The sequence below is a fragment of the Cololabis saira genome, chromosome 4 (assembly GCF_033807715.1).
Source record: "Cololabis saira isolate AMF1-May2022 chromosome 4, fColSai1.1, whole genome shotgun sequence".
NCBI classification, from domain to species: Eukaryota; Metazoa; Chordata; class Actinopteri; order Beloniformes; family Belonidae; genus Cololabis; species Cololabis saira.
Window position 1 is genome coordinate 38,826,933 of NC_084590.1, and position 26,652 is coordinate 38,853,584.

The window sequence follows — 26,652 nt, forward strand, 5'->3', positions numbered from 1 at the left end:
ACACACACCTGAAAGCAGGATTTAAGCCACATTAATGGTGCAAGTTCAACATATTAACGGTGAAAGCAAAAAGCATCCATGAGCCCTGTTAAAAATTTCGATTCATTGCGTAGCCTCTAAAAATGTAATCCCTGCAGATTTGTGCATGAACGCAGATTGAAAGCTTCCCTTGGGAAAGAGCAATATGTCACGACCCTTACAGGGTGAGAGGGCTCATGGCAGCCCGAGTCTGTTTCACAGGGTTTTCATTTGCAGAGAATACAGTGCAGGCTTTTCATTTGGACCAGGTGGCAAAAAAGAGGGAGGCGGCAGTCCGGCTTGTTAAAATATTACTGCCTGACAGTTGAGGTATTTCTCCATCTGATTGCTTTAACATGCCCAAAGTAATTCTCTTTTATTTTTTGACCTTTTATTTTTTAAGTATTTGCTGGCAGTCGGTGAACAGGATGGCTGAGTAAGTCTACCTACCATGGAGAGCTATTCAAACTTTTATTTTTTTACTTGGCTGTTCAAATCAAAAGTTCTTTTGCACAGTTGGCTCTGTCTTTGCTCTGCTGTCAGTAGGAAAAGCATTGCTGCAATGTTTATAGGATTACACTGCGGCTCAGCGGATTCATATTAAGCATGATTTCGAGTGGAAATAGCTTACCCCATCCACGGCAGTAACAGTGAAGTCAAAACTGTCTGGTCCTTGATCTCTGTCTAGTGCGGCGTTGGTGCAGATCTGGCCGGTGTCCTTGGCAATAGTGAAAGGAGAGGGAGCTGCACCGTTACTGCCAGAGCCAAGGGAGTAGGTGACTGACCCGAAGGAGCCGCCATCTGCATCTGTCGCAGTCACCTACGGGGACAAAGGCACGCTGCCGGTTAAATCTACAACTTTAGAATTCAAATGTTGTACATCCAAACATCCACACACAAAAGCTGCTAATTAAATATTCTTACTCTAAAGTGGCGACAAATGAAATCTATTGTAACAGAGGGGGGTGCACGAGTGATGGCCCTCCACAGACTGTAACAAAGCACCATACCAGGTGCTTTGAAAGCATCTCTGGACCCATTCTGTGTTGTGTGTTTGTGCCAGTACATGAGCCAAACGGGCCCTTTGGCCAGAATCAATCTGGCCGGGATATGGTGGGGGTTGGCAGGATCTGCAGACTCTGCCAACAGGAAATACTGCCTGCTTTCAGGAGCGTTGTCATTCGAAAGAGACAGTAATGGAGCTAGTCGGGCCAAAGCGAGATACCACACAGCACACTTTAGTGCTGTGCATTACTGTTTAATCTAATATTATGTCATGAATGTGGTCTGGTTTTCATCTGCAGGAAGATAGAACCACCGGAACTGTAAAGGTAGCTCCCAAGCCATCAACCAAAGAGCACATTTAATTACTATGGGATGTCCCAGGGCAGCAAAAAAGCAAACACACCAATCAGATCGGGCCCCTGGGTACCACCGGTGTAATTGTTACCAGAAAGGGTTAAACCTCACGAGCTGATTAGAGTTATCCTTCCTTCAGTGTTTTATAAATGGATCTTTTAAGCAAAACACTAATTGGGAGAAATGTTCTTTAGCTCCAATGCTCAGCAACAGGGAAACTCCGCTGCATACAGTAAGAGAGGGGCGCGATCATCAGGAACCGTGCCAAAAGAAATATGGCAGGCAATGCTTCTCACTTCTCATCAAACACTAACATTTATTCTTTCTTTTTAAAAGGATGGCATTGGTATAGTTGCGAGCTGTTGGAAATCATTCATTCGAGGTGATGAGTTTGGCTGAAATAATTCCGCCTCCGTGTCTTTCCTGAGCAGATGGCAGACGGGGAACTCGGCAGAGAGCGTGGCCCACACTCTTGACTGGAACTCCGAACAGAGAGTGAGTAGTGTGTTAGAGTGAGAGAGAGTTGTAAAGCTGGCAGAGATGCAAGCCAAAGAGAAGAATAATAAACCACATGAGGAAAGGGAAAACCAAGAGCAATGCAAAAGAGCTCTCTCTTTTTTAATGTAAAAGCTGCAGCCTCCTGTAGTGTTTCATCATTTTGCAGGACTTCTGTGAATGTGGGGTGTGAGGGTTATTCATAACCACCCCACAGCTTTACATATTAGTTGCATTCCCATTTGTACCGTAATATGAGTGCCAGCTGGAGAGGAAGCAGGAGTGGCATTTTAGAATGAACACCTGAATGTTCAACAAATAAGTAAACAAGTTGGCAGATATGCAACAAATATTCCAGAAGGTCTGCAGGAACATTCATTCTTTTCTTGTAATTTCTCCTTTATCGGATGGCATTGAATTAAGGCATTTTAAAGGCATCTTGCTCTCCATTTTAGCCAAAACCATCATTTTTCACACTTACAAAGCACATTCACAGAAGACATTTTTAAAACTTAAAAACGATGAACAAAAAAGAATTTGAACAATGAGAAGAAAAGATGATAAGACAAAGTCAAGATAGAAAACACGGATGTCACTTTTGAAGAAGTGGAAGTTGAGGCTCTTTCGCTTGATTCTGTTCAGACGGAGATCACGATTCACATTGCAATCTTGGTACAAAAAAATGACCAATTTGAGTAAAGCACTGAGGCACAGTATGAGCTTTAGAGATACTAAGCTTCTTTTCTGATAAGAAGTTGAGGAGAGACAATGGACTGAGTCAGGAAATTAAATTTAAAGGACCGGATCCATTTCTGTTGTAATTGCACTTTGTGCAGTCTGCCCGACATGGTGAGGAGTTTCGGAGCCGTACGTGATTTGAAAACCTGAAAATAATATGTTCCATAAGTTAGGTGTATGCATGACTATACTCCACGACAATAAACCACACGGTCGCATTTGCATAAACCACCATCAGAAAGACTGAAGAAATCTATTTTGGACTCTGCGGAGACTGAGCTTCAGTTCTCATATTTTTTAGGTTAATAGCAGGATATCGGACTCGTCTGTGCAGGAGATCATAATTTGCCAGCTACCTATGCTAAATTACACAGGAGGCCATATGTTAATAAAGAATTAGCATAACAATTAGTCAAACCACAAACCATAAACCCTGCGAGATGAGAAAAACAGACAAACTGTGGCCTCTGGAGGCAACCATTCCCTCAAAAAGGCTATTATTAAAAAGCTTAATATAACTCAGTAGCACAAATAAGGAACAAAGTCCTAAATGAGGTGCACACTGTAGATTATCTTGGTTGATATAATGCTTCATATCAGTATCGAAGGCACAGCAAGATACCGTTAATCGCTCATCCTAAAAGGTTGACGACACTTTTTGATCAGTGTTTATACTAACATGCAGAGATTATACCGAGGCTAAAACCACATATGCCTTCTGAAGTTTCAAAATATCAGTGACCACAGTTGTAACTTAAGATGTTCCAGAGTTGGGAAGGAATTCTGTGCTCAGCAGGCGCCAGATAAATACCACTCTCCCCTTTGTCACATCCATCTTGACGCGGATACGAAGATCCTCTCATTGTGTTTCTAAGTTACTTTTCACTTTCCCCCCAAAGTGTGCAGGTATTGTACAAACTGTTTTCACTGGATTAAATGTTCAAAAGCCAAAGTAATCGTAGAAGGTCGGCAACAGCCAGAAGTATTCTCCCTACACTTCATGTGTCTGAGTGAGGCATCATGGGAGCTGTCTTATCAGCGGGGGAAAGGCAACGTTCGAATGAGTCCTTAATAAAACAAGCTTGGGAAATCCAAAGATAACTTGGGCACTTTGTGGTTCCGCCATCAGATTCAAGAAGCCTTCCAGAGGAGGCTTTTTTTTAACCGACCGTCCAATAAAGAGAACCTGATTCACATGTCTACGCATGTTTATGTGTAATATGTCCAAATGGGATAATGATCCTAAGACTTTTGGACGTTCTTAGCATTCTGGCCCGACTAATGTCTTAACTCTGTGGTCTGAGAAACAGGCAGTCCAAGAAAAGTAAAGTCCAGGATTTGGGTGGTTTCTATTGTAAGATTTTCCCCAAAAGTCTAATTAGATTCAGTGCACATGAATTCTTACAGTTAGTTTATAGTTCTCGCCCCTTCAGCTTCTGAGAATAATGCAAACATGACAGTATGCCAGCATGACCTATTTTCTTAAGCTACTGTTCTTATTTCACCTTCTTTCTGCAGCCATGTGACATGTGTGCGAGCAAAGTAAAGAAAGAAGAAACACTGTGAGTAAATGGATGATGCAAAGCTGAAACCACTGAGGCCAACAGGGGGTTGAAGTGAAGGCGATGCAGTTTTTAATCATCCTCTCTATATTTTAGAGGGCCCAGTCAAACAAATCCATCTCACGTTAGTCCTCATTGAAACCAGCCAATCAGGACCGTGCCACTGCCAATCCAAACAGGCCACAAATGATGGAGTCCGCATGTAAATGTTTGCCAGTTGTGAAATTATCACACACATCAATCAAACTCCGTGCGCATATGTCCACCTTGAATGCGTAAGCAAAGAGACAAACACTGGGGATGAAGTGATTGCTCATTTCAATCGCATGATGCCTGTGGAACAAAAGAGTAAGACCAAGTTATTTTCTTTTGCGTTCTCTTTTCAAAGAAGCTCAGATGAGAAAACATCTGTGGCTACTGTGACTGTTGCCCAAATTAGAAAAAATCTAAATCTGCGGCATAAAGGTATATTCAAAAAATGCTGGATGGTATTTCAATCTCTTAAGCTGATGTTTATGAGAGAGCTTGTTTGGAGATTGCTCTCTTAGACGTAGCAGATGTCGTTTCAATGAAGTCATTTTTCTAGAGAGGCTGTTGGTTCACAGCAAACAGGAACAAGTGTTCATCCCAATGGGCCCAATGAGTAAAAGTAGTGATGCACCGAAATGAAAATTTGTGGCCGAAACCGAAACCGAAAATAATAATAAACACTTGGCCGAATACCGAACAATACCGAACATGGTTCTTCAGCAGTTTTTCATTTATTTTGCCAATTTTTTCACCATTGCATAAATCAAATACATTTGATTTAGGCATGCTTTTCAAAGAAAAAAATATTTTACAAAATTACAAGGTAGAAAATATTTATTGAACATAAAAAAATGATTTTTTAAAAATTTCCCAGCATTATGTTGTGTTGGTTCCACCTCCTGGTGAATGTTAGGTAAAATTCTTATGGGGTTAGTTTTTGGTTGGCCAACGATTTATGTAGTGCGCAACGTTACGGGACGGAGTGGCCAGTCTATTTCCTTATTTTACAACGCCGTTATTAATTGTTAGTTTTTTTCTCCACTTATTCCACCGAACACCGAAAGTGTTTTTTTTGCCTTTTTCGGCCGAACAATTTCGGTTACCGAACAATCGGTGCATCACTAAGTAAAAGGCAAGGAACCTTAGTATATTAGCTCCAAGACTACGTTTAGCAGCCATATACTGAATGATGGATTCTTTTGAGTAAAGCAATGTGCTAATTCATGACAAAAATCAGAAAACTGACACATTTTCTTCAAAATGAAAAACCTTTGGGACATTATTGGATAAAGTCAGCGCAACACAACAACTCCTGTAGCAGAGTAGTCAAAGGCATCATGTTAAAGATTGATGAAATGACTGTCAGATCATTAGAATACAGTTGAGACAAAGAGGAAAGCGTAGGTTCAAAGAAATCAAATGAGTGGGTGAGCTGTGGAAATCTGGACTGAGCGATGCTTTGAGCTTTCACAGCTGGTGTGAAGCCATCTCTCTCCCTCTCTCTCTTTCTCTCTTTTTCTCTCTATTGTCCTGGCATCGCTTCAGACGAAAGCAGAGATGAGGAAAACGAGGCGGAGACCTCCTCAAGGCCTCTTTCACTACTTGCTGAAGTAGCAGATATGCAGGTCAGAGACTTTGTCACATGTCAACCACCACACGAAAGCTCCAGACGGAGACCGCACCGGGCCGGTGGAAGGAAGAGAGGCCCACACAGTGTTGACAAATATATCAAAACACCAAACATTTGTCGCACAGACAGTATTGTCTGCACCGAAAAACCAACCATATGTGGAAGACTTAAGTGGTAACCGGGGAGACAAAAACCTGAAATCTTCAGTCTGGTTTACAACAAGAGTAAAGTCTAACAAATATTGACATTAAACACTGTAAAAATTTGCTTTGTGATGTCGGCGTGCTTCGTGCATTTACGATACTTGTGATTAAATTTCAAAAGGAGGACGAAACTTGAAATGAGTGTCATCCCAGAAGCCTTGTTGTGTACCAAACATGCAGGCGGTGTGTACACAGAGCTGCTCCACATGATATAAGCAGAAACCCCAAGGCCCTACTACAAAGCTGAAACACTATGCTTCTGCTTCTTTCTTTTTTTTTTTTTTAAGGCAACGAGGGAGGGAGGTGTCTTGTGTATCCCTTAGCTTGAGGTATGTCGAGAACTTGTTAAAAATAACAGTTCATAAGAAGGCCAGGGGTAATCAAAAGAACCAGTATTTACCCCAGAGGACCATTAATATCCACAGTGAATTTAATGGAGCCAGGAGACGGTCAACCGCCTCTGAGACACCTTATCATCCGCATGTGTCGGAGACGGCAAAATGTTGACCTAAAACGGAGTGCAGAGGGCCACACATGGGGTCGCTGGGGGAATACACAGCCCCACCACGCTTATACCTCAATGCTTTGGGGAAATAATCCTTTTGGTTGGGAGCTCGTGTGTGGGTGCCTTTTTTTCAGACCACCCAAGCAAATTCTTCAGGAAAACACTCAAATAAAACAACCATATTTTCCATTGAATAATTTATCTTCTTCTTAAAATCTGTTGTAACAGCCTCAGTGTCTATGTCCGGTCACAAGGGGCCGTTGCTTACATTTTATTTTTTTTTTTTACTATTACACCTGTGCAGTTTCATTCACATGAACTTCCAGCACGGATCCACAAGAAAATGATGGTCAGCAATCATCTTAATAACACAATATCACCAAGAACTGTCTTTCTCTGGTAGAAATGGTTCTAAGTGTCATTTGAAGGGATATTGATTTGACCAGGTGATAGCTTTTGAAAGAAAAAAAAAAAAAGGACATTCATTACACATGATGGATGGGAACTATCAGCTGATGCTTTTAACATTTTCCGAGCTTGTAACTTTTGGCTAGGACTGGGCGATATGGACCAAAAGTCATATCTCGATATTTTCTAGCTGAATGGCGATACTCGATATATATCTCGATATTTTTTCTGTGCCTTAATTGGGGTTTCCCCCAAAGCATTATAGCATAGCATCTCTGTTAGCTTCATTTTTTTCTGAGGCAAACCCTTCAGTCAGTTTTAATACAAAGCCTCGTGCCAAATGTCACACAGGTTCCTTTATTAACAGAGGTCTGCACAATATCAAAATGTATAAAACAAATGAAATAAAAATAAACTGCCTGGATATATAGAATAAAAATGCTTCTTGAATAAAATAAAACAAATATCCCTTTCCTGCATAACAATTAAATTAAAATACACTGTGCAATTAATACAATGTAGACAGTAACAGGCAGACTTTTCCACTGAGGTTGACAGTTGTGCAAATGACAAAACATTTGTGCAAATCTCAAATAAAACATTTAAGTCAATTTGTCACAAAATAAGCTATATCAAAATCATAAATTATTATTTATTTTTTATTTTTTTTAAATCGATATAAACGATATTGTCTCGTACCATATCGTGTTTGAAAATATATCGATATATATTAAAATCTCGATATATCGGCCAGCCCTACTTTTGGCTATACAGAAAACCTTTGCTGAGAGGCATTATCTTATGACCTTGGTAGATCCTGCTGTCCTTGTTTCTTGGACCTGGACTCCTCACTTGTTTAGCCCATAGATAAAAAACATTTAAGAAATTATTAAACTGGTATTGATTTCCAAATTAATCATGTCTCCATGAGCTGCAGTTTTTTTTTTTATCTTATTCTATATAATAAAGAGCCATAAATGTGGACGATCCAGGCTGAGAGCAGCAGTTTATGTGTTCTTAATCCCACAAATCTGACAGAACAGAACCGAGAGGAGGCAATATAATAGACTGAGATTTAAAGGTACTTGGAGGTATATGGCAGACTTGAGAACGTATACGATTTCTGGCTGATTCCTCTCATATATCACTCACTGTAACCACCACAATGTTGGAAAAAATACCTGTCTTAACCGCATGTCTGTATATGTACTTAAGGTAGATCTCAGGTCAGGGTGCCAATTCATTAATCATGATGGAATGATTTAGTAAACATATAGCACTAATGTATATGTATATATATATATATATATATATATATATATATATATATATATATATATATATATATATATATATATATATATATATATATATAAACACACACCGTATTTTCTGGACTATAAGCCGCACCTGCATATAAGCCGCATATAAGCCGCATTAAAAAAGATATACAAGCCGCATCCGCCTTATTCAAAAAATATATATATGCAAGCCGCAGATATTTCTGTTGTTAGATTAGATATTTACTACTTGTACAGAAGGATTCTGAACTGTAAATGATGTACATGTTTGTACCTAAATAGATCCTTTCCTAACAGTGTCTTTTTACACGGCAGCAACTTTGCTGATTAAAACAGGACAGAACCAAGAGAAAATAACCGGTATTTATTTATCTATTTATCTGTTTGAAATCTGCTTCTACCTCTTTTTATCTGCTAAGGAAGAAGTAGCGTATTCTTCTTTGCATTTATTTTGTCTTAGTTTTGATTCTAATTCCAGTTAGAGTGCCCGAGCGCTGGAAGAAGAATCCACAGAATAGCCGCACCTTTGTATAAGCTGCATGGTTGAAAACCTATGAAAAAAGTAGCGGCTTATAGTTCAGAAAATACGGTATATATATATATACATATACATATATTGGCTATGGGTGAGAACATTGACTTGCAGCATATCTGCACAGAGCTCTTTCAGTCCTTTCTGTCAAAAATGCTTGACATTGGCAACATTTTGAAGACCACATCCATTATGTTTCAGAAGAAAACTCTGGCAATTGGGGAATATAAGGATGAGCTAATTGTGGCCATTGGATGGTTCACACTACTGCTTGATGCTGAAGGCCACAGGGCACATACTGTTTCTAATACTGATGCTGACAGACACAAGAAAAATGTACTCAGAGGGTTGATTGAAGAGTTGGAGAGCAGATAAGACTCCCTCAAGTCATGTGATCACTTCTTAGTATTTGATCTGTCAACATGGCCTCTGGAAATGCAAGACCTCCATAGTTTTGGAAACACAACACTTTGCAGCATTCTCAAGAAATATGAGGCCACGTTGCAACTTGACAAAGACACCACTGCGCCAGGAGGGATGCGCTTAGAGCAGGCAGGAAACGCCTGGGAGCCTCTTCTGTGTACAACTTGGTTCAAATTGTAAATACAAGTAACCCAGACGCTTACTCCAACATCAACAAGGTGATTAAGCTGTCTCTTACACTGCCTTAAGGCTGTGCAGCTTGTGAGAGGAGATTCTCACATCTCAACATAATAAAAACCAAGTTCAGAACTCATCTGTCACATGATCGTCTCTCAGCCCTGATGCACATACACCTGTCAAAGCAGACCACAGAGACATTTGACCCAAAGCAAGCTGTTGACCTGCGGATGGAGACAGCTAATCGGAGGTTCAACAAAGGACATGCTGGTGCATCTGCAGCATCTCCATCATCTGTGATACAGGAAGCTGAAGCTAACTCACTGAATAGGTTATGTGCACCATACAGACATACATACATACATATGTATGTATGTCTCACTAATCAGCAGCTTGCATCTTTGCACTTCCTTTAGAGCCTCATGGTGACTTGGGATGAAATCCTCTGAGCATTTTGACGAGCTTCCTTGTCTTGATATCAGTGGCTTCCGTCTCTTCCTGAGGCCAGTTTAGCATATTTTGAAGTTAGTGTGGGGTTGGAAAAACATTGTATTCCAACCTTTGATTATAATTGGATTATGGTTTAGATTTGAAAATAGGGTTAACGCTTAAAAGCTAATGTTGGCGTGACGTCTAATTATAGAAAGGTAACGTGGACTAGATGTTGGATGATGGTTGTTTGCCAGCACTAATTGGTTATCGAACATTGTCTGACGCCGCAACCCATAATGGCCATCAGAGGTGTCAAGTAACAAAGTACAAATACTTTGTTACCTTACTTAAGTAGAAATTTTGGTTATCTATACTTCACTGGAGTAAACATTTTTCAGACGACTTTTTACTTTTACTCCTTACATTTTCACACAATTATCTGTACTTTTTACTCCTTACATTTTAAAAACAGCCTCGTTTCTCTATTTCATTTCGGCCTTTAAAAAAAAACTATCCAGTTAAATTGCTCCATCCGGATAGAGTGAATTTGGTTGTGGTTGTTTCAGATGTTCTTGTCCAGTTTTGTTCTTACATCCGTTCCCTCAGATTCCTGCAACTAAACTTGGATGTACATTCCAATAAAGGTTAGGATAAATGATAACATGCCTCTGAAGTTTGACTTTTTGCACCATTACAATACTTATAGGCAACTAGTCATCATATCTCCTGCTCTCTGAAACACATGTTAATGCTCAATAGTACACATATATGGTTCTTTAATATATTTGCATTATACTAAGATGCATTCATTTTCAATGGCTTTTGTCCTTAATGGCTTTTTTCCTCCTTACATTACTTTTACTTTTATACTTTAAGTAGTTTTGAAACCAGTACTTTTATACTTTTTCTTGAGTAAAAAACTTGAGTTGATACTTCAACTTCTACAGGAGTATTTTTAAACTCTAGTATCTATACTTCTACCTGAGTAATGAATGTGAATACTTTTGACACCTCTGATGGCCATTCGCCTGTGGAATCGACAGTAACGTGTAACTGTCCTGAACGTCTGATAGCAGGAACTGGATATTAGCCACCATCCAGGTCAAAATAATACGGATCCAGGAATATATAAAGAGGATGGCCCTTAAGGACAAGCTCCTAAGTGAATATCTCAGACACCAGAAATCCAGTGAGGAGGAAGACGTGGGAGACGAACCATCATGGAAAGAGCAGCCAATGCATGTGGACCATCTGCACTTTGAGAAAAATCCTACCAGTGGCTGGAAAAGGCTCGACTGACGGACAATATGGCGTCATTAATCATAGCAGCACAAGAAAATGCTTTGAGCACAAGAGCAATATAGGCCAGAGTCTATCACACTATACAAGACCCCAGCTGCAGACTGTGCAAAGATGCCCCTGAGACAATCCAGCGCATAATAGCGGGACGCTCGGTCGATGCTGGCAGGTGAAGCAGACATGCACAACACAAGCAGGGAACGGTTAGAGCGTATGGGAACATCTGCACTGCACTGTATATAGGTTGGTCCCAAAGTCAAGATGGGAGATACCTCCACGGGTGGTGGAGAATGAAAAAGCAACGATCCTGAGGGACTTCCAGATCCAGACTGATAAAATGTTGACGACTTAAAACTCCAGATGAGAGAGCAGTGGAGATTGACGTGGCAATCCCAAGAAACAGGAATATCATAAGAACTGGAAGGAGAAGACAGCAGTGGGGCCAATAGTGGTTGGACTATTGGACATGTGCCATCCAAGCTGGGCTGCAGCAGATCCTAGGAACAGCTAAGAGATCTTGGTCCACAAGAGCACAGTCCCAGGAACTGCAAACCCCAGACTGTATATATATATATATATATATATATATATATATATATATATATATATATATATATATATATATATATATATATATTAACAGTTTATGAGAAGTCACAAACTTCAGCTGTTGAAAGTAAGGTGGTCTGCTTTTTTCTTTTTTTTTTTTTTAACTTTCATAAGACTTTCCCCTAAAACTGAAGCGTCTGTTTCTCATCTGTTCCTTGCATCTGGAAGCAATTAAGCATCCATCCATTTAAGGAGAGACGAAAATCTAAAAGAGGCTAAATGAGCAGAGAGGAGAAGATATTACGCAGCTGACATAAAAAGGTACAGCTAATAGAGCTGGGTAGAGTGGACGATGTATTCACGGTCAGAGAAATAATATCAGTCCATTTCTCAGCTTTTAAATAATCGGTGCAGCTTTTAAATCATCTGTTAAGGTTAAAGGACTAACTCTCACAACAAAGATAACAAAAAAGTCTACAGCAGGTTAAGAACAGGCACATATGTAGCTGAGCTATAAAAGCAGTCTGAGTAGAGAGCCGTGTGTCTAAAACATGTCCTATATCATCGAGAAGGAATGTGACTACACCATCAAAACAACTCTCGTGGTGAGTGCAGGTCAGCACTTGATATTAGCCACAATACCAGTGAATAAATTGAAAACACTTGATTTGTGTTGAAGAAAAAGAAAATCCTGAAAAGGTACATGATTTATTTATTTATTTTTTACATTTTTTTTTGTAGACAGCCACTAATATAAAGGTTGGCAAAGAACAGCGTGCAAGGCCTGCGCGGAGACATGCTGCTGACCTTGCCATGAGCTCAGCGCTGGACGGTTGCTGACAAATATCTTGCACTCAATATGACTTCTCGAGGTTAGCTCTCCGATGGCCAGAAAGACAAACTACTAGATGTGTGATGTCTGCTGCTATTGTGGCATTAACCTCTGACCGCCTGGAATGACGGACGCTTGATCTGAAAGGCTCCTGGAAGACACTTTTTTTTCTCCTTAAGGTCAGAGAAGAGAAAGAGAGAAAAAAAACTGCCATCCATTTTTTTTAGCGAAATGGACACTGTCTATTTGATGAGAAAAAAGGAGAAAATAAAATAAATTGATGTTTATCTGAATCTGAGTATTAGGGCCAAACTAAGACAAAAAACATTGGAAATTACGAGAATAAAGTCATAATATAATGAGAATAAAGTCGTAAAATTACGAGAATAAAGTCGTAAAATTACGAGAATAAAGTCGTAATATTATGAGAATAAAGTCGTAATATTATGAGAATAAAGTCGTAATATTACGAGAATAAAGTCGTAAAATTACGAGAATAAAGTCGTAATATTATGAGAATAAAGTCGTAATATTAGGAGAATAAAGTCGTAAAATTACGATAATAAAGTCGTAATATTATGAGAATAAAGTCGTAATATTATGAGAATATAATTTATGAGAACTCTAACAGGAAGAGCTTCTTCTCCCTGTGTTAAAATGAGGAATATTGAGCATCTTGTGAAGTTATATTTATATATTTATAATATATTACGACTTTATTCTCGTAATATTATGACTTTATTCTCGTAATTTTACGACTTTATTATCGTAATATTATGACTTTATTCTCGTAATTTTACGACTTTATTCTCGTAATATTATGACTTTATTCTCGTAATTTTTACGACTTTATTCTCATTACATTATGACTTTATTCTCGTAATTTCCTTTTTTTGTTTTTTTGTTTGGCCCTAATACTCCGTCGTAGAATCCAAGGCAAGTCATTACTATGAAAAATGTTATACAATGTTATTGATTGTTTTTAAAATTATTATCTTTTGATCAACACAATATGTCAGTGTAATCAATCAGTAGCTTGTTGAATTCTGCAGCTTTGACACACGTGGGCAAGATCATTACTGAAAGGAGCGGATGATTGTCTCTAAATGATGGACCACTGCACACCTCAAGTAACCTCTTATAAAGCAAACATTGCAGTCTGGGAGAGGATCTGACAATGGACCCTTGCTGATTGGAAGTATACACGACGCCACAGGGGAAGTGACGTTGTATCAGATACCCACGGAGGCAGCCTGGTCCGACTCTGGTCTGGTTTTGGAACAGATACTCATCCCTTTCCCTGCATCCAATGGGAGTGCTGAGCCTCGCTCTGCTGAGGCGGACCAGGCGGTGGATAACAGGGTCTGGATAGGTGGGAGGGGAGCTTAATATGAACCATGCGCAGCATGGGGGGTGCAGGAGTACTGATGTGGGTTCGGCAAGTGCTGCAGCTGCCTGCAGTGGGTGGGAGAATACCCACTGAGCCTGGCATGCACAAACAAAAGTGCAGAAGCAAATGCAGAGCCAGATTGGACCTGGTTACCACGTATCCAAGAGTCAGTTTGATGAGAAGACTGGAGATGATTCAGAGCTGGCGCGTCTTCTCTTCTCAGGGTGAGCCAGGTCACACGGTACATTCCAAACGATCAAACTGTTATTTGTTAAATTTATAATCAATACTGGCTATAAAGGAAGGAACCATGCGTCTCTGCTGCTCTGGCAGACGGTACATACAGGCTTTTGGTTCTCTAATAGAGATATCACTGGGGAAAATAATATTACTAAATTTTAAATCTGACATTCCACATAAATAAAACTATATACTCATAAATAATAATCCAGTGTCCTTTAAACATCAAAGTATTATGCTGTATTCTGTTCATACAACATATTTTTCTTCTCAATGTTAATATTATTTAAAGGTGACTCAAGTTTGCACGATCGCTTGCTTACACACAGAATCGCATGCAGATGTTTATTATGTGACGCACGTGGACATTGAAACAAACATGCAAAAAAAATGCAAAAAACAGCATTCGCTTTGTATACTTTAACAGTGCTGTCGTCAAGGCTCTGCTGATCTCAGCGATTAGAGAGAGACTGGAATGAAATGAGGGAGTTTCATCGCATAGCAGCTGGAGACAAAGCTTTTAATGCTTTGCATCTTTTCATGGAGATACAAGTAACAGCAAATCTGAGAGCAAGACCACCACGCCTTAAAAAAAAAAAAACTTTTTTCCTGTCATATATCTACAAATATGCCCCGATTAACAATGTATTCTTGATTAGCATGGTTGATTAGCATCACCTTATCCCTCCCAATTCCAAAGGTACCAGGGGATCTACGATCTCCAGCAGATCCCTATCTTATACTAACTTCTTAATCAGACAATTCTCATTGAGGTTGTGGTGGTTGCTTGTGAATTACACAGCACTAATAGGACTCAGGAAACTCCAAATAACCGAATCTAACCTCTGTTAATCTTTTTTTAAATTGTTCAGTGCTTATTCTTGATGTGAATCACTTTGGTTTGACTTTGTCCATGAAATTTTGCAGTATAAATAAACTTGCCCCAGAACTGACATTTGTATGTGTCTGATTTCTGGGTAAAGAATTTGTTGTCTAAGAGTTTGAAAAGATATGTCATCATAGCCTGGTAATTTCATGCTGGAAAACAGAAATTAAAGCAGGCAGTTTGGAAGCGGAGATGGAGTACAGTATAACACTCTGTGTATTTGCTTATGTTGAGTCTAGACCTGACCAGTCTCACGAATAAAACACATTATATGTGAAAAGATATCAGGAGGATCATACAAGCCTGGGGACTGTACCTGACCCTTAATGAAAACATGAAACATTCAGAAGTATTGGCATTCCAGCCCATATTTTATATCTTATAATATACATGGGATATTTTATATTCGCAGGGCCATCTTGTACGCCGTCACTGATAGTGGGACTCAAATAAGCTGTTATCTTGAAAGGTGGCACCTACACTGTCATTAAGGCCGTGGACATTCACAAAATGATGACGATTGAGTTTCCTTGTTACACTTTAATGTGCATTTTCAGTTAGACGTTTATACACAATTTAGAAAGTCTTTAGAAAGTCTATGTCTGACAGAAAAGTTGAAGAAACTGTTTCAGGATAGGCAACTACAAACGCATGGAGTGCTGCTGGGTGTAAAAAAGAGTATACTTCAGGTGCTCTTCGGCATGGGGATCCAAAAGACTCAAAAACAAGAAAAAACCGAGGCACTCAAGAAGTTAGAAAAATATAAAAGGCCTTTATTAAATCATGGTTTAGAAAAAGTTAAAATGCCTAGAAAAAGTTAAAATGCCAACATGTTTCGGCCATGTACTGTAGGCCTTCCTCAAGGCAGATAGCAAAGGCCTTTTATATTTTTCTAACTTCTTGAGTGCCTCAGTTTTTTCTTGTTTTTGACTGTTTCAGGATAGTTTGGATACCCAAAATCTGTTATATTTGTAAAAAAAAAAGTTTAAAATGTATTTATTTTAATTACTTTCTTTAAACTTAGAAGTGTTCATACTGTACAATGAGGTTGTTTCCACACCTAATAGTTCAGCAGTACTGGGACTGGGACTGGGACTGTGACTGTGTCTGTGAATGGTTTGGAGAATTTGACATGATGATGTTATGATACTTGAAAGCTTCTGATAAGACTAATTTGATAAACTAAAATGAATAGAAATCAACCAAGATAATAAGAAAACAGTTGTGGACCATCACAAGTCCGGTTCATCCTCAGGTACAAGTTTCAGACGCCTGAAGTTCCCGTTTTCATCTCTTCAAGCAATAATAAGCAAACAAAAAACAAACACTAAAGATGCATCTGGGCACCAAAGCCTTTTTTTTTTTGCATTTATTTACAACCGAAAGATATTTCTGTGCAACGAAAGGCCTTGCAACACTGTACAAAACCCGGAAGACGGTATCATTATCCCATAGGAAAACGTGCTCTGCGCTAACATGAGCTGAAGGAGCACAAAGAAAGAAAAAGAAACTGCAGCAAAATTATCGTAAAAAAGAAGAATGTACTGTAGCTGGGAGGGGGGGAGGAAAGATTTTAATTTTTGGAGACATGTCCTGTGGTCTGAGGAGCCAAAAATGTAACTGTTTATACTGGTCATCATTATATTTGGAGGAAAAAAGAAGAAGTCTTACAAAGCAGGCGGTATCATGGAAGGAAAGAAAACTGTTGGACAAATCGAAGCAACAACTTGAGACAACTTCCAAAATGTTAAAGCTCGGACATGAATGGCTTTCTCCAAATGGACAATGACTCGATGCAAGCCTTTGAATTAGCTGGAGAGTGGATAACAAAAGTCAAGATATTTGAAAGGCCATTAAAAAGCCACGTTCTCAGTCCGACAGAAAATGGATATGCAGAACTGAAAAAGCAAGAAAGGGCAAGAATTTGATTCAGTTTCATCAGTTCTGTCAAGAGAAACGGGTCATATTCCAGTGAGGTATTATGAGAAGCTTGTGGAGGGCAAAGATATCTAACAAATTCTCTCTGACATTTTAAAGAAATGGGAATCCTATCGAGCTTAAAACCGGGAAGGTTTCTTCAGCTTTTACAGTGAGACATGAACAAAGTTTGTCTTTTTCTAAAGTGGATGTAAACTTCTGGAAGCAGCTGTAATTACTCCTTCATGCAGCACCATCATTTTGGAGAGTTTGTTTTTCTGAAGAAATGTATCCATCAGCTGTTTTAAAAAAATGTTACTCAGACATACTGTAAAGCTTCATTGTGACTTCAAGAAATTCAAATCAGATTCTGTGACTGTTTGCTCCTAATCAATATTGTAACCCAGTTTATTCATTCATTCATCATTTCCACTTTGTCATTTGTCATTTATGTCTTAAAATGTTTAAATTAATCCACGGGACATATTTCATTTAAACACTTTACATGTATAATGTGATACTTACGACGGAGTATTAGGGCCAAACTAAGACAAAAGAAAATTGGAAATTACGTATATAGGTTGGTCCCAAAGTCAAGATGGGAAAATAAAGTCGTAAAATTACGAGAATAAAGTCATAATGGTGCGAGAATAAAGTCGTAATAGAATAAAGTCGTAATATTATGAGAATAAAGTCGTAATATTACGAGAATAAAGTCGTAACATTACGAGAATAAAGTCGTAACATTACAAGAATAAAGTGGTAATTTATGAGAATAAAGTGTTAATTTATGAGAATAAAGTTGTAATATTACGAGAATAAAGTGTTAATTTATGAGAACTCTAACAGGAAGAGCATCTTATCCCTGTGTTAAAATGAGGAATATTGAGCATTTTGTGAAGTTATATTTATATATTTATAATATATTTAATATTACGACTTTATTCTCGTAATATTACGACTTTATTCTCAAAATATTACGACTTTATTCTCGTAATATTACGACTTTATTCTCAAAATATTACGACTTTATTCTCGTAATATTACGACTTTATTCTCACAACATTATGACTTTATTCTGGTAATTTTACGACTTTATTCTCATATTATTATGACTTTATTTTCGTAATTTCCATTTTTTTTTGTCTTAGTTTGGCCCTAATACTCCATCGTAGATACTGACTGTCAATATTCGTTTTTTTTTTCCCATATCTATATTTTACTGAGAAATTTATACAAAAAAAAAAAACCTTAGGGATTTCTGGCAAAGTGACGAATTTCACCATCCATGTAAACATTGGAGCGTGTTAGTGTAAGCGTCCTGATTACGTCCCGGCTCTAACGAGCAAGAACCTCACAGCCACTGCCTTCCAGCACCGCTGACACAATCAACCCTGAGGGAGAGGATCTGGATGGCTCATCAATGCTGCTGTCCGTGGGGCAAGAACAGGGCGAGGGGAGGTGGGAACGTTGCTGAGCCGGGGGCAACGGGGTCACCAAGGCCCGCTGGAACCATACACTTAATCAGGCTCTGTCACCGGCTGACAAACACTGCAAACAAAGACCGCTCGGGCCGTTTCTGGTGTCTTTTCTCCAGTTAACTCCCTCAACTACGAGTCCAGTCAGGGTTCAGATATGGGTTGGACACGTAGACTGGACTGCTGTGGCTGTAGAGTCGGTCCACAAAGCTAGTCATCTGTTTTGATCCCTTTCCTTTGTTTTTACCAGTTTCAGGTCAACGCAAATTCATCCTGACAGGACACACAATCACATGCAGATGATCAGACGAGTGCAGACAGACACACGTGTAGAAAGTTAGGTAACTTTCCAGTTTCCTGCAAACTGAAAACAACAGCCGTTGCACCGGTGGCATGTCATCATTGCGAACGCTATCCAAAGTTCCCTAATCTTCCTGGAAAAAGTGATAATAGAATTTTCCATATTTATTCTTGCCGATTTTCCGCTTGCTTGTAAAACTCTCATCTCCTCCTGAACTAGCGCGCTTTCTGTTTTGTTAGAATCTTGTTCCTTTTTGGCACGATCAGTAAACTTTTCTATGCCATATTTGTGTTTCTACCATCTGATTCACGAACAGTAATTTTTTTTTATCATGTAAATTCTTTTGAGCTTCGACAGCGATAGGCCAGCTTCATTTCCTATCCACCCTATTTATTTAGATCTCTGCAAAATATTTAGGCGTTAGAGTAATTATATTTTATCTTGTATACATGTCCAATCCCCTCCTTCACGTGATTCATTTCAAACAATCTCCTCTGAGTATACATAAGGTAGTCAGTGAGCACTTGAGCTGATTCTCAGAGCAGAAGGGACTTCCACAGTAAACACGTCCTCGACTAGATTACCCTCAGGAAAGCTCTTTAAAGGTCTGAATCAAACATTTTTCATCTTTTTTGAAAAAGAACAACCTGTTTGGGTTATATGAAGCCATGGTTTTGGCGAATCTTCTCCCTGTTCTTTAAATTTTACTCACACACGGCTAAAAAACCGTCTCCCACACTTACCAAAGAAGACCATTTATTCAACTAAACTAAAACCTGCTCTTTGATTACATTTTCTTCTTTCTGCTAAGCATTGAGACTTGCAGAGGATGGGGTTCTTATCGTCAAGTGTCTGGAGACATGCCTTGGTATTAATTACTTTTCCAGCTGTGCAAGGGAATGTCCTCTGTTTGTAGTTAGTTGAGAGAGGTGCTGTGAAGAGATTCTACAAGCGTTCCACTCCATCAGTCACATCAAATGATAGCTTTAACCCTTCGCTTGTATCTGTTGTTAGTTTTCAGAACTGCGAGGGGCTCACGATTAAAGGCTCCACTCACCTAAATCACAGAGACGGATGTTTTACTTGTTTGCCGCATGAATCATTTTATTTGAAATCCTCATTCCAAACAATGTGAAGACAATCAGCAAGTTGTAGTTGTCGAGTTTGCAATTTCATTTTTGATGCTGTTATCATCATAAATACTTGGAATTACTAGCAGGGCCTGTGAAAATAATTCTGTCTCCAAGAAAAACTGGCAAATAAAAGTCAGTTGATGTTATAAAACAACTCACAGACCACATAATTGAAGTGTCTTGAGCCTGAGTGTGTGACCTTGCCTGAAGAGAGAAAGCTGAGCTCATTTTTAGCACAGCCCTGCAGTTATAACCTTGAAGTGGAGTCCCTGTCCAGCCCCCGCTACACTTAGAAGAACTCAAAATCAAAGGGGGGCAAAACTGGGTGATATGTGCCAGGAGATTTAGTAGACTTAACTCAGACTACAAACACCTGTCATTGTGATCCACTAAGACCCACAAAGAAAACGTGCAATATTCGCCGAACAGCTCTTCTTGAAACATTCTTGCAATGTTACAGGTCGCTTTGACCCATTTTGAGCTGTCTGAAAAAGTGATTAGCATCTCCTTTTCCTCCCTGAAATTCATCGACATGGCTCCTTTTTGCATTATGACCTTCGGCATAAAACGTGGACACGGTGACGCGCTTGGAATGCCAGCAGATGGACATGCATTCAACCGTTATATGTGAGCAGGTCAATTTGACCCATATACTATCGCAAATGCATAATTGCACAGACACAAAAATAAACGTGTCTTTGAAGTCTTAACTGATTTTATGCCAGCCGCTGGTTGGGTTTGTCATGGTGAAAGGGAACTTCCCCACACTTTACAGCATTGCAAAAACAGACACCACGGACTCTACGAGGCTCCAGGTGGTGAGAATATTAGCAGGGGAAGTGCAAGAGGGTCTCTGTAGCCGACCACAGTATGTACCTGCAGAATTGTTATGACTGCACAGACTTGTCTCACTTGATTTGTTAGCGATTTTTTTATGGATCGTGAACTACTGGAACATGTTGTGAAAGTTGCATACATGTGTCCCTGCAACATTGCATCACTGGCTTCACTTCAACCTTTCAAGGGTGAAATGTATTTCTGCTTTTTGGCGAATGTGTGAGGATTGAAAATCACAGACACTACTTAAATTCTGTATTACAACAAGTACTATTTTTAGTATTATTAATGGTGGGACTGGAAAGTGGAAAAGTGGAAAAAAAAAAGTGCTGGTCCATCATTACAGTTCAAACCACAAATTTACATACAGTGACTGTTGGCTGGACTGAAATGAAGTGCGGTCCAAATGAGTATCTCGATCCTCTGATATTTATTTTAGAGTCAGCACTGAGGTTTTTTGGCTTCCAGACAAATCACATTACAGATATTTATGCTGTAATAAAGATGATTTTTGCTGGCTTCATGGAAAACTGGGACGGGCTGGCCTTAAATCCACATCACAATAAACTGAACAATTTACCTCCATCAGTGAGGGATTATTTGATGTATTGTTTTTATCTTTGCCCTCACATCACTAATGAGGTTTTTAATACGCTCCAGCATTAAAACTGGGATATTTTTTTAATGAAAAGGCAGATACCTTTGAGATTTTGGTGAAGTGAAGGGAAGACAGATGAACTATGTCAATTAAAATGAAAGCACACGTTGCTTTAAATGAAAACGTCTCATGACAAATTAGACATGTTAGTTTTGATGTAAATGTAGTTGCATGTTTGAAGAAAACATTACATCAACACACACAGTGGGGAAAGTAATAAGATAATTTTATAACTGACAAGTGCAAGACTATGTCATTTATTTATTCTGAATGTTTGTTTTGATTCATTTTTGATTAGCTGCCAAACCCCCGTTTGGAGACTGTTTCTACTCCTTCATCACAAGCATGTTCAAGATTATTTTATTTATGGCAGTATGAGCTTCACGCTTCAGGTTTAAGAGAATTAAAAGAATTTACTATGTTTTTAGTTCTGTTCTTCAGCTCTTTTTCAACAATAAAACCCCCCAAAACATTTTATACGCCTCCAGTGCATTACCGTTTTGATAAAGGGAACATAAATTACCTTGTTTCTGTGTGTTTTTAGGGGTTTCTACTCTTCAGAGCGGGGAACGTGGAATGGCATGCGTTTCACGGCTACAGGAAGGACTGAAAAGCTGCTTGGAGCTGCTCTTCATTATACAGTTTTGAGGGAGCTCAAGTGTCAACTTCAACTCATCCAAAAATCTGTGATCAGGCCTCAGAGAAGCATCTGTGAGCATGATTAAAGTGTAACAACCCGCTGAATTAGAGTGTGCATAGACCGGTGATGTCTGCAGTGTGACGGCGGTTGTTTTATTTAAAAAGCTGTCTGCAGATGACTCACCAACTTGTGTTTGCGTGGGCTTCACTCATACGTGCATGCTTGGATGCTCGTATGAGGAGCTCTTTCAGTCAGACTCTAAGCAATCTTTGCAACAAGAGCAAACAATGAACATGTGTTTCTTTGATGGTGGGCGTGTGCTTGTTCACAACCGAGCAAAATCAGCATCTTAAAGAGAAAAGAGTATAAAGCATACCTAATCTAATCCAATCAAGCGGCGTGTTCCGGCTAACATGTCAGTTCCCTGGGTCAAAGGTCAGCCAAACGTCCAGCTGCAGATTCTGACCTCCAGCACGGCAACCTTCCCTTCTGCCTTTCATGTGTCAGCCAGCCACTCGATAAAGATGACTTTGAGGCGGACAAGTGAATTACGGGTCAGGAAAAAGGAAGGGTAATGTAAATCACAGATAAATTGGCACCTAACTTCTCCCGAGAGCCCTTTGTGCTCTTCCATGACCTAAGTCAATTTGGTTCTTACTTCATAATTAAAGACTCTGCTGATGTTATGAGGTATGATATTATAGGCCGTCTCAGACCAGCAACAGACCTTCAAATAAGCCACAAACAGTAACCCACTTATTAAACAAGAAAGCCAAAGGGGGCGGGGGGACACTCAGTTTAATGCCTTAATGTGTTTTGCTACGGTCCTGCAGCTTTCATACTCTGTCATTTAAATGTTGGACTCCTTGCTTCATTGGCTTTGTTGACATCTCATTTCCAGGCATCATTGGTGCTTTATTTAATCTCAGTTTGTGACTGGCTACTCTATGAGTGATGAAAAACAAAAAATAAACAGAACAAACTGGCCTGAGCTGAAGAACATGGAGGAGATGCCCATCATTAAAAGTGAATATGTGCACGAAAAAGCTGAAGGACTCCTCTGTCATTGTCTTATCTGCAGATGCGTTGAGCATGTCAAGTGTAAACTTCTGTTGTTAGACGTGTGATGTTTTACATGGTTTCAGCAAAACATGTGCCATATTACAAGAGATGATCTGAAATCCTTTCATGTCCGAGTGCAGATAACGAGAAGCCGACAAAACTGTATCATCACAAGTTTTATCTGTATATCCTGGTTTTCTTCAAACCTTCTCTGCCTGCTGAAGCTCAGTTCTTTTACTTGATTCCCAGAAGAATATGAACATGTCTTTTAACTTCAAACTCCAAACTGATCCACTCAACTTTTAAAGTTAAGAGATCTTTTTGTTACCATTAACATATAACTCTCACACACACGCACACGCACACGCACACGCACACGCACACGCACACGCACACACACTTTAAACTTTATAAAACTTCTGCTGTGATATGCTGGTCTGAAAACTGTACCGTTCAACAACACGAGAGATATTTCACGAGTGAAAAACATCCAAGAGATGTGTCAATTTTCTGGGGATATCCATGTAACATCTCCCCAAAATCAAGCGTGTGAAATGCAGATGAAAATAAAAAAAAAATTTGACACGTTAAATGTTAAGGTTCATGACAGAACAACTAAAAAAAGCCTGCAAAAGCATGGCCTAGGGCTGTGCGATTAATCTTTTTAAATCTTTTAAATCTAAATCGGATTTATTAATCAAGACGATGTTAAAAAAAGGAAAATCGGAAAAATCGATTTTCCTTTTTTGCAGCTGGCTGCATTACAGACAGAGCTCGTCTAGTCGTCTTTGTTTGGTCAAGAAAATTGTAAATGTTGTCACTTTACTAAACTCAAGGAGGATTTACAGTATCTTTCAATTGCACTTAATTCCCAATAGGGAAATTTGTTTGCTATTTTTCTTTAAAAAATAAAGATGAAATATTTGAAACAATTTATTCCATTGTCTTTTGTAGTTTTACCAAAAAAATCGAGATTGAAATCGAAAATCGGGTTTTCAGAGAAAAAAAATCTGGATTTTATTTTTGTCCAAAATCGCCCAGCCCTAGCATGGCCTGTTCAAAAGAGTTTCTCTGGGAAGGTATCTTCTGTCTAATGGTTTGCAAAGCTGCATTTAAACACCACGACACATCTGCAACAATGACCTTTATGCAGATGAGGCAAAAGTGGTAGATAATGGGCCCAAACATCTTGCGGCCTGCTTGGTGAAAGCTATCAGCACAAACCCCTCATAACACGTGTAAAGCAAAGATGGTGAAAGGCTGATGACCTCGGCTTCTCAACGGTCACAGGACCTCGGTACCTTGCAGCCATCAAGTCAGTATAATTTATACTTATGCATATACGTCTTTCTAACATGCCCAGGGCAGTTAAACTAATGAGCCCATTAAAGCTGTACAACATGGGAACTGAATAGGGAAATGTGTTTTATACCGCCGGGGGACCCTGGGCTCTAACCTCTGTGACTTCTCAACACTTTGACTCTAGACCTCTGTGACAATGGCAGAAATAAATCAGAGTTTCAATCCCCAAGAAAAGATTTATCAGAGGGGAGGACGGTGTCACCTATTGTGAAGACTGTCTTACTAAATGGGCGCAACTGCAGTCATAGGTCACGGTCTTTCTTCCTCCTCCAGGCAACAGGCAAAGACAATTGTACGGATGTTACCATGCTGTCAGTGGCAAGAGAAAAGAAATATATGTTTTGCTTCAACCATTACAAACTAACTATACTGGGATTGCATCATTTAAAAGGCTGCTAAAAAACAAAGAGGCAAAGAAGCAGTCCACCTTTCATTTCTCAAGCAGTTTAAATCCTATATGGAAATTATTATTACAATTTACCCATCAGTCATGTAGTACAGGGACACAATTTTCCCTTCATTTCCTTCTTACGTCAACCCACAGATGAGGTCAAATGTGTCTCTCTGAACAGATATGCAATCGTTCTTCTACATCCACTGCATATCGATGCTCATATGGTCTTCATATTAAAGTCAGAAATTTAAACTGATCCACTCAGCACCTGTCCAACGAAAAATGGTCCAGGCATGTAAGAAGTTGCTTTGTACTTCCACGGAGTATATTCCCAAGATAAAACTGTCAGTGTGTTTCAATTTCTGTATTAGTGTAGAAGCCCTAGCTGTATCCTCATTTGGAGATAACGGCCATCACAGGGATATTTCAGCACGACAATACAGGAGAGGTCGTGAAAGCAGTAAAGCAGACAGAGACGATGGGTGCAGACCTTGAGAAGATCAAAGAGAGGTTCACCAAGGGGGAGCTACTATGCCATTCAAGGCCTGTAGTAAGGAGGATAAATTGTCGGAAAGACACGCGCCCCCCCTGTGTTACATTTCTAGTGCCGCTGAAACAGGACCATATGAACAAAGTGAGGCTGCCTCAAGATCACTGATAAAACGCTGAGAGGACAAGCGGCAGAGCAGCTCTGAATTAGTCAAACTAAAGGGCCTGAATATTAACACGGTGCAGGCAGGGAGAAATATTATCATTATATGGGTGGAAAAGATTAAGAATTTTCTTTTTCAGTCTACAACCCAAAAAGGAGGTTGTTGTAAGTCTTTCGCCCGGCGAGCATTAACTCTTGTTACCGGTTAGTCTGGTTACGATAATGTATTTAAAACTTAAAGTAACAGGGTTAACTAATCACGGAATGATTAACAGAAAAACGTGACCGATTAAAGCTTAAAGCTGTTGAGGAAAGCAGTCGATGGTCCTTAGGAGCATGATTGGTATACATTGTTGTTGTTCAACAACGTATACGCAAGTGCGTGTGCACATACAACTGTATACCAAGGAATACATAAAGCAAAATTTTGTTTTAATTTCCACCTGATAAATGTTTTAATTTTCACAAACTCCGACAGATTCAGATTTCAGACAATTTTGCATCATCACGCATTCTTGCAAGCAGCAATTAGCAGCAGATATTAACACAGATTAGATTCATTTTTTTATATATATTTTATTCTAGATTTTTCAATGCAAATATGCAGATTACAATGCAAACATGTAAAAGATGAAAAAGTAAAAGGCAAAAAGAAAAGAAAAAAGAAGACATGCATATAAAACCTACAGTGGTGGTGAACGCTCAGGCTCGACGGCACTACGTCACACATTAGCAACAATGCTCGACAACAAAATGAGGCTCCTTTTAAGAAATGAGACTCTCTAGCGCCACCCTTCGCCACGACAGCCGTCGGGGGTACTGCAGCTAACAGTGAAGCCGGCACGGGAGAACGGGGAGAACGGGGAGAACGCGCATGCAGCGTCATGTGACGTCACATCCGCAGGACAGCGCGGGAAATTCGGGCCCAGAATTGCAGCACATTTTGCAGCACACAGCCTGTTCAAGGCAAAGGAGAGATACACTAGAGGGCTCATTCTTTTGGGTTTGGAACGCTTCATCTGACATTATTACTAGAAAACTTAAAACGTATACACATTTTTTTTCATAAATCCTGCCTCAATCCTGCCTCATGCTCCTTTAAAAGAAAATGCTGCTTTCATGAACCGAAGTTTTGGAAACCTTGCAGTTTGTGTGGCTAATGTTGAGCATTTGTCCTGTTACTGCTCATTGGTCAGTCCACATCTTTGC

General features: G+C 39.4%; 1 protein-coding gene across 1 annotated transcript in view; it reads right to left on the minus strand.

Annotated features, from left to right (window-relative positions):
• LOC133441927 (protocadherin-16-like) overlaps nt 1-26,652 on the minus strand; it is a 109,363-nt gene that overhangs the window by 24,944 nt on the left and 57,767 nt on the right. The window contains exon 3 of the mRNA XM_061719720.1: nt 650-838. Within this exon, the coding sequence (XP_061575704.1) occupies nt 650-838 (189 nt within the window). The remainder of the gene's footprint in view (nt 1-649; nt 839-26,652) is intronic.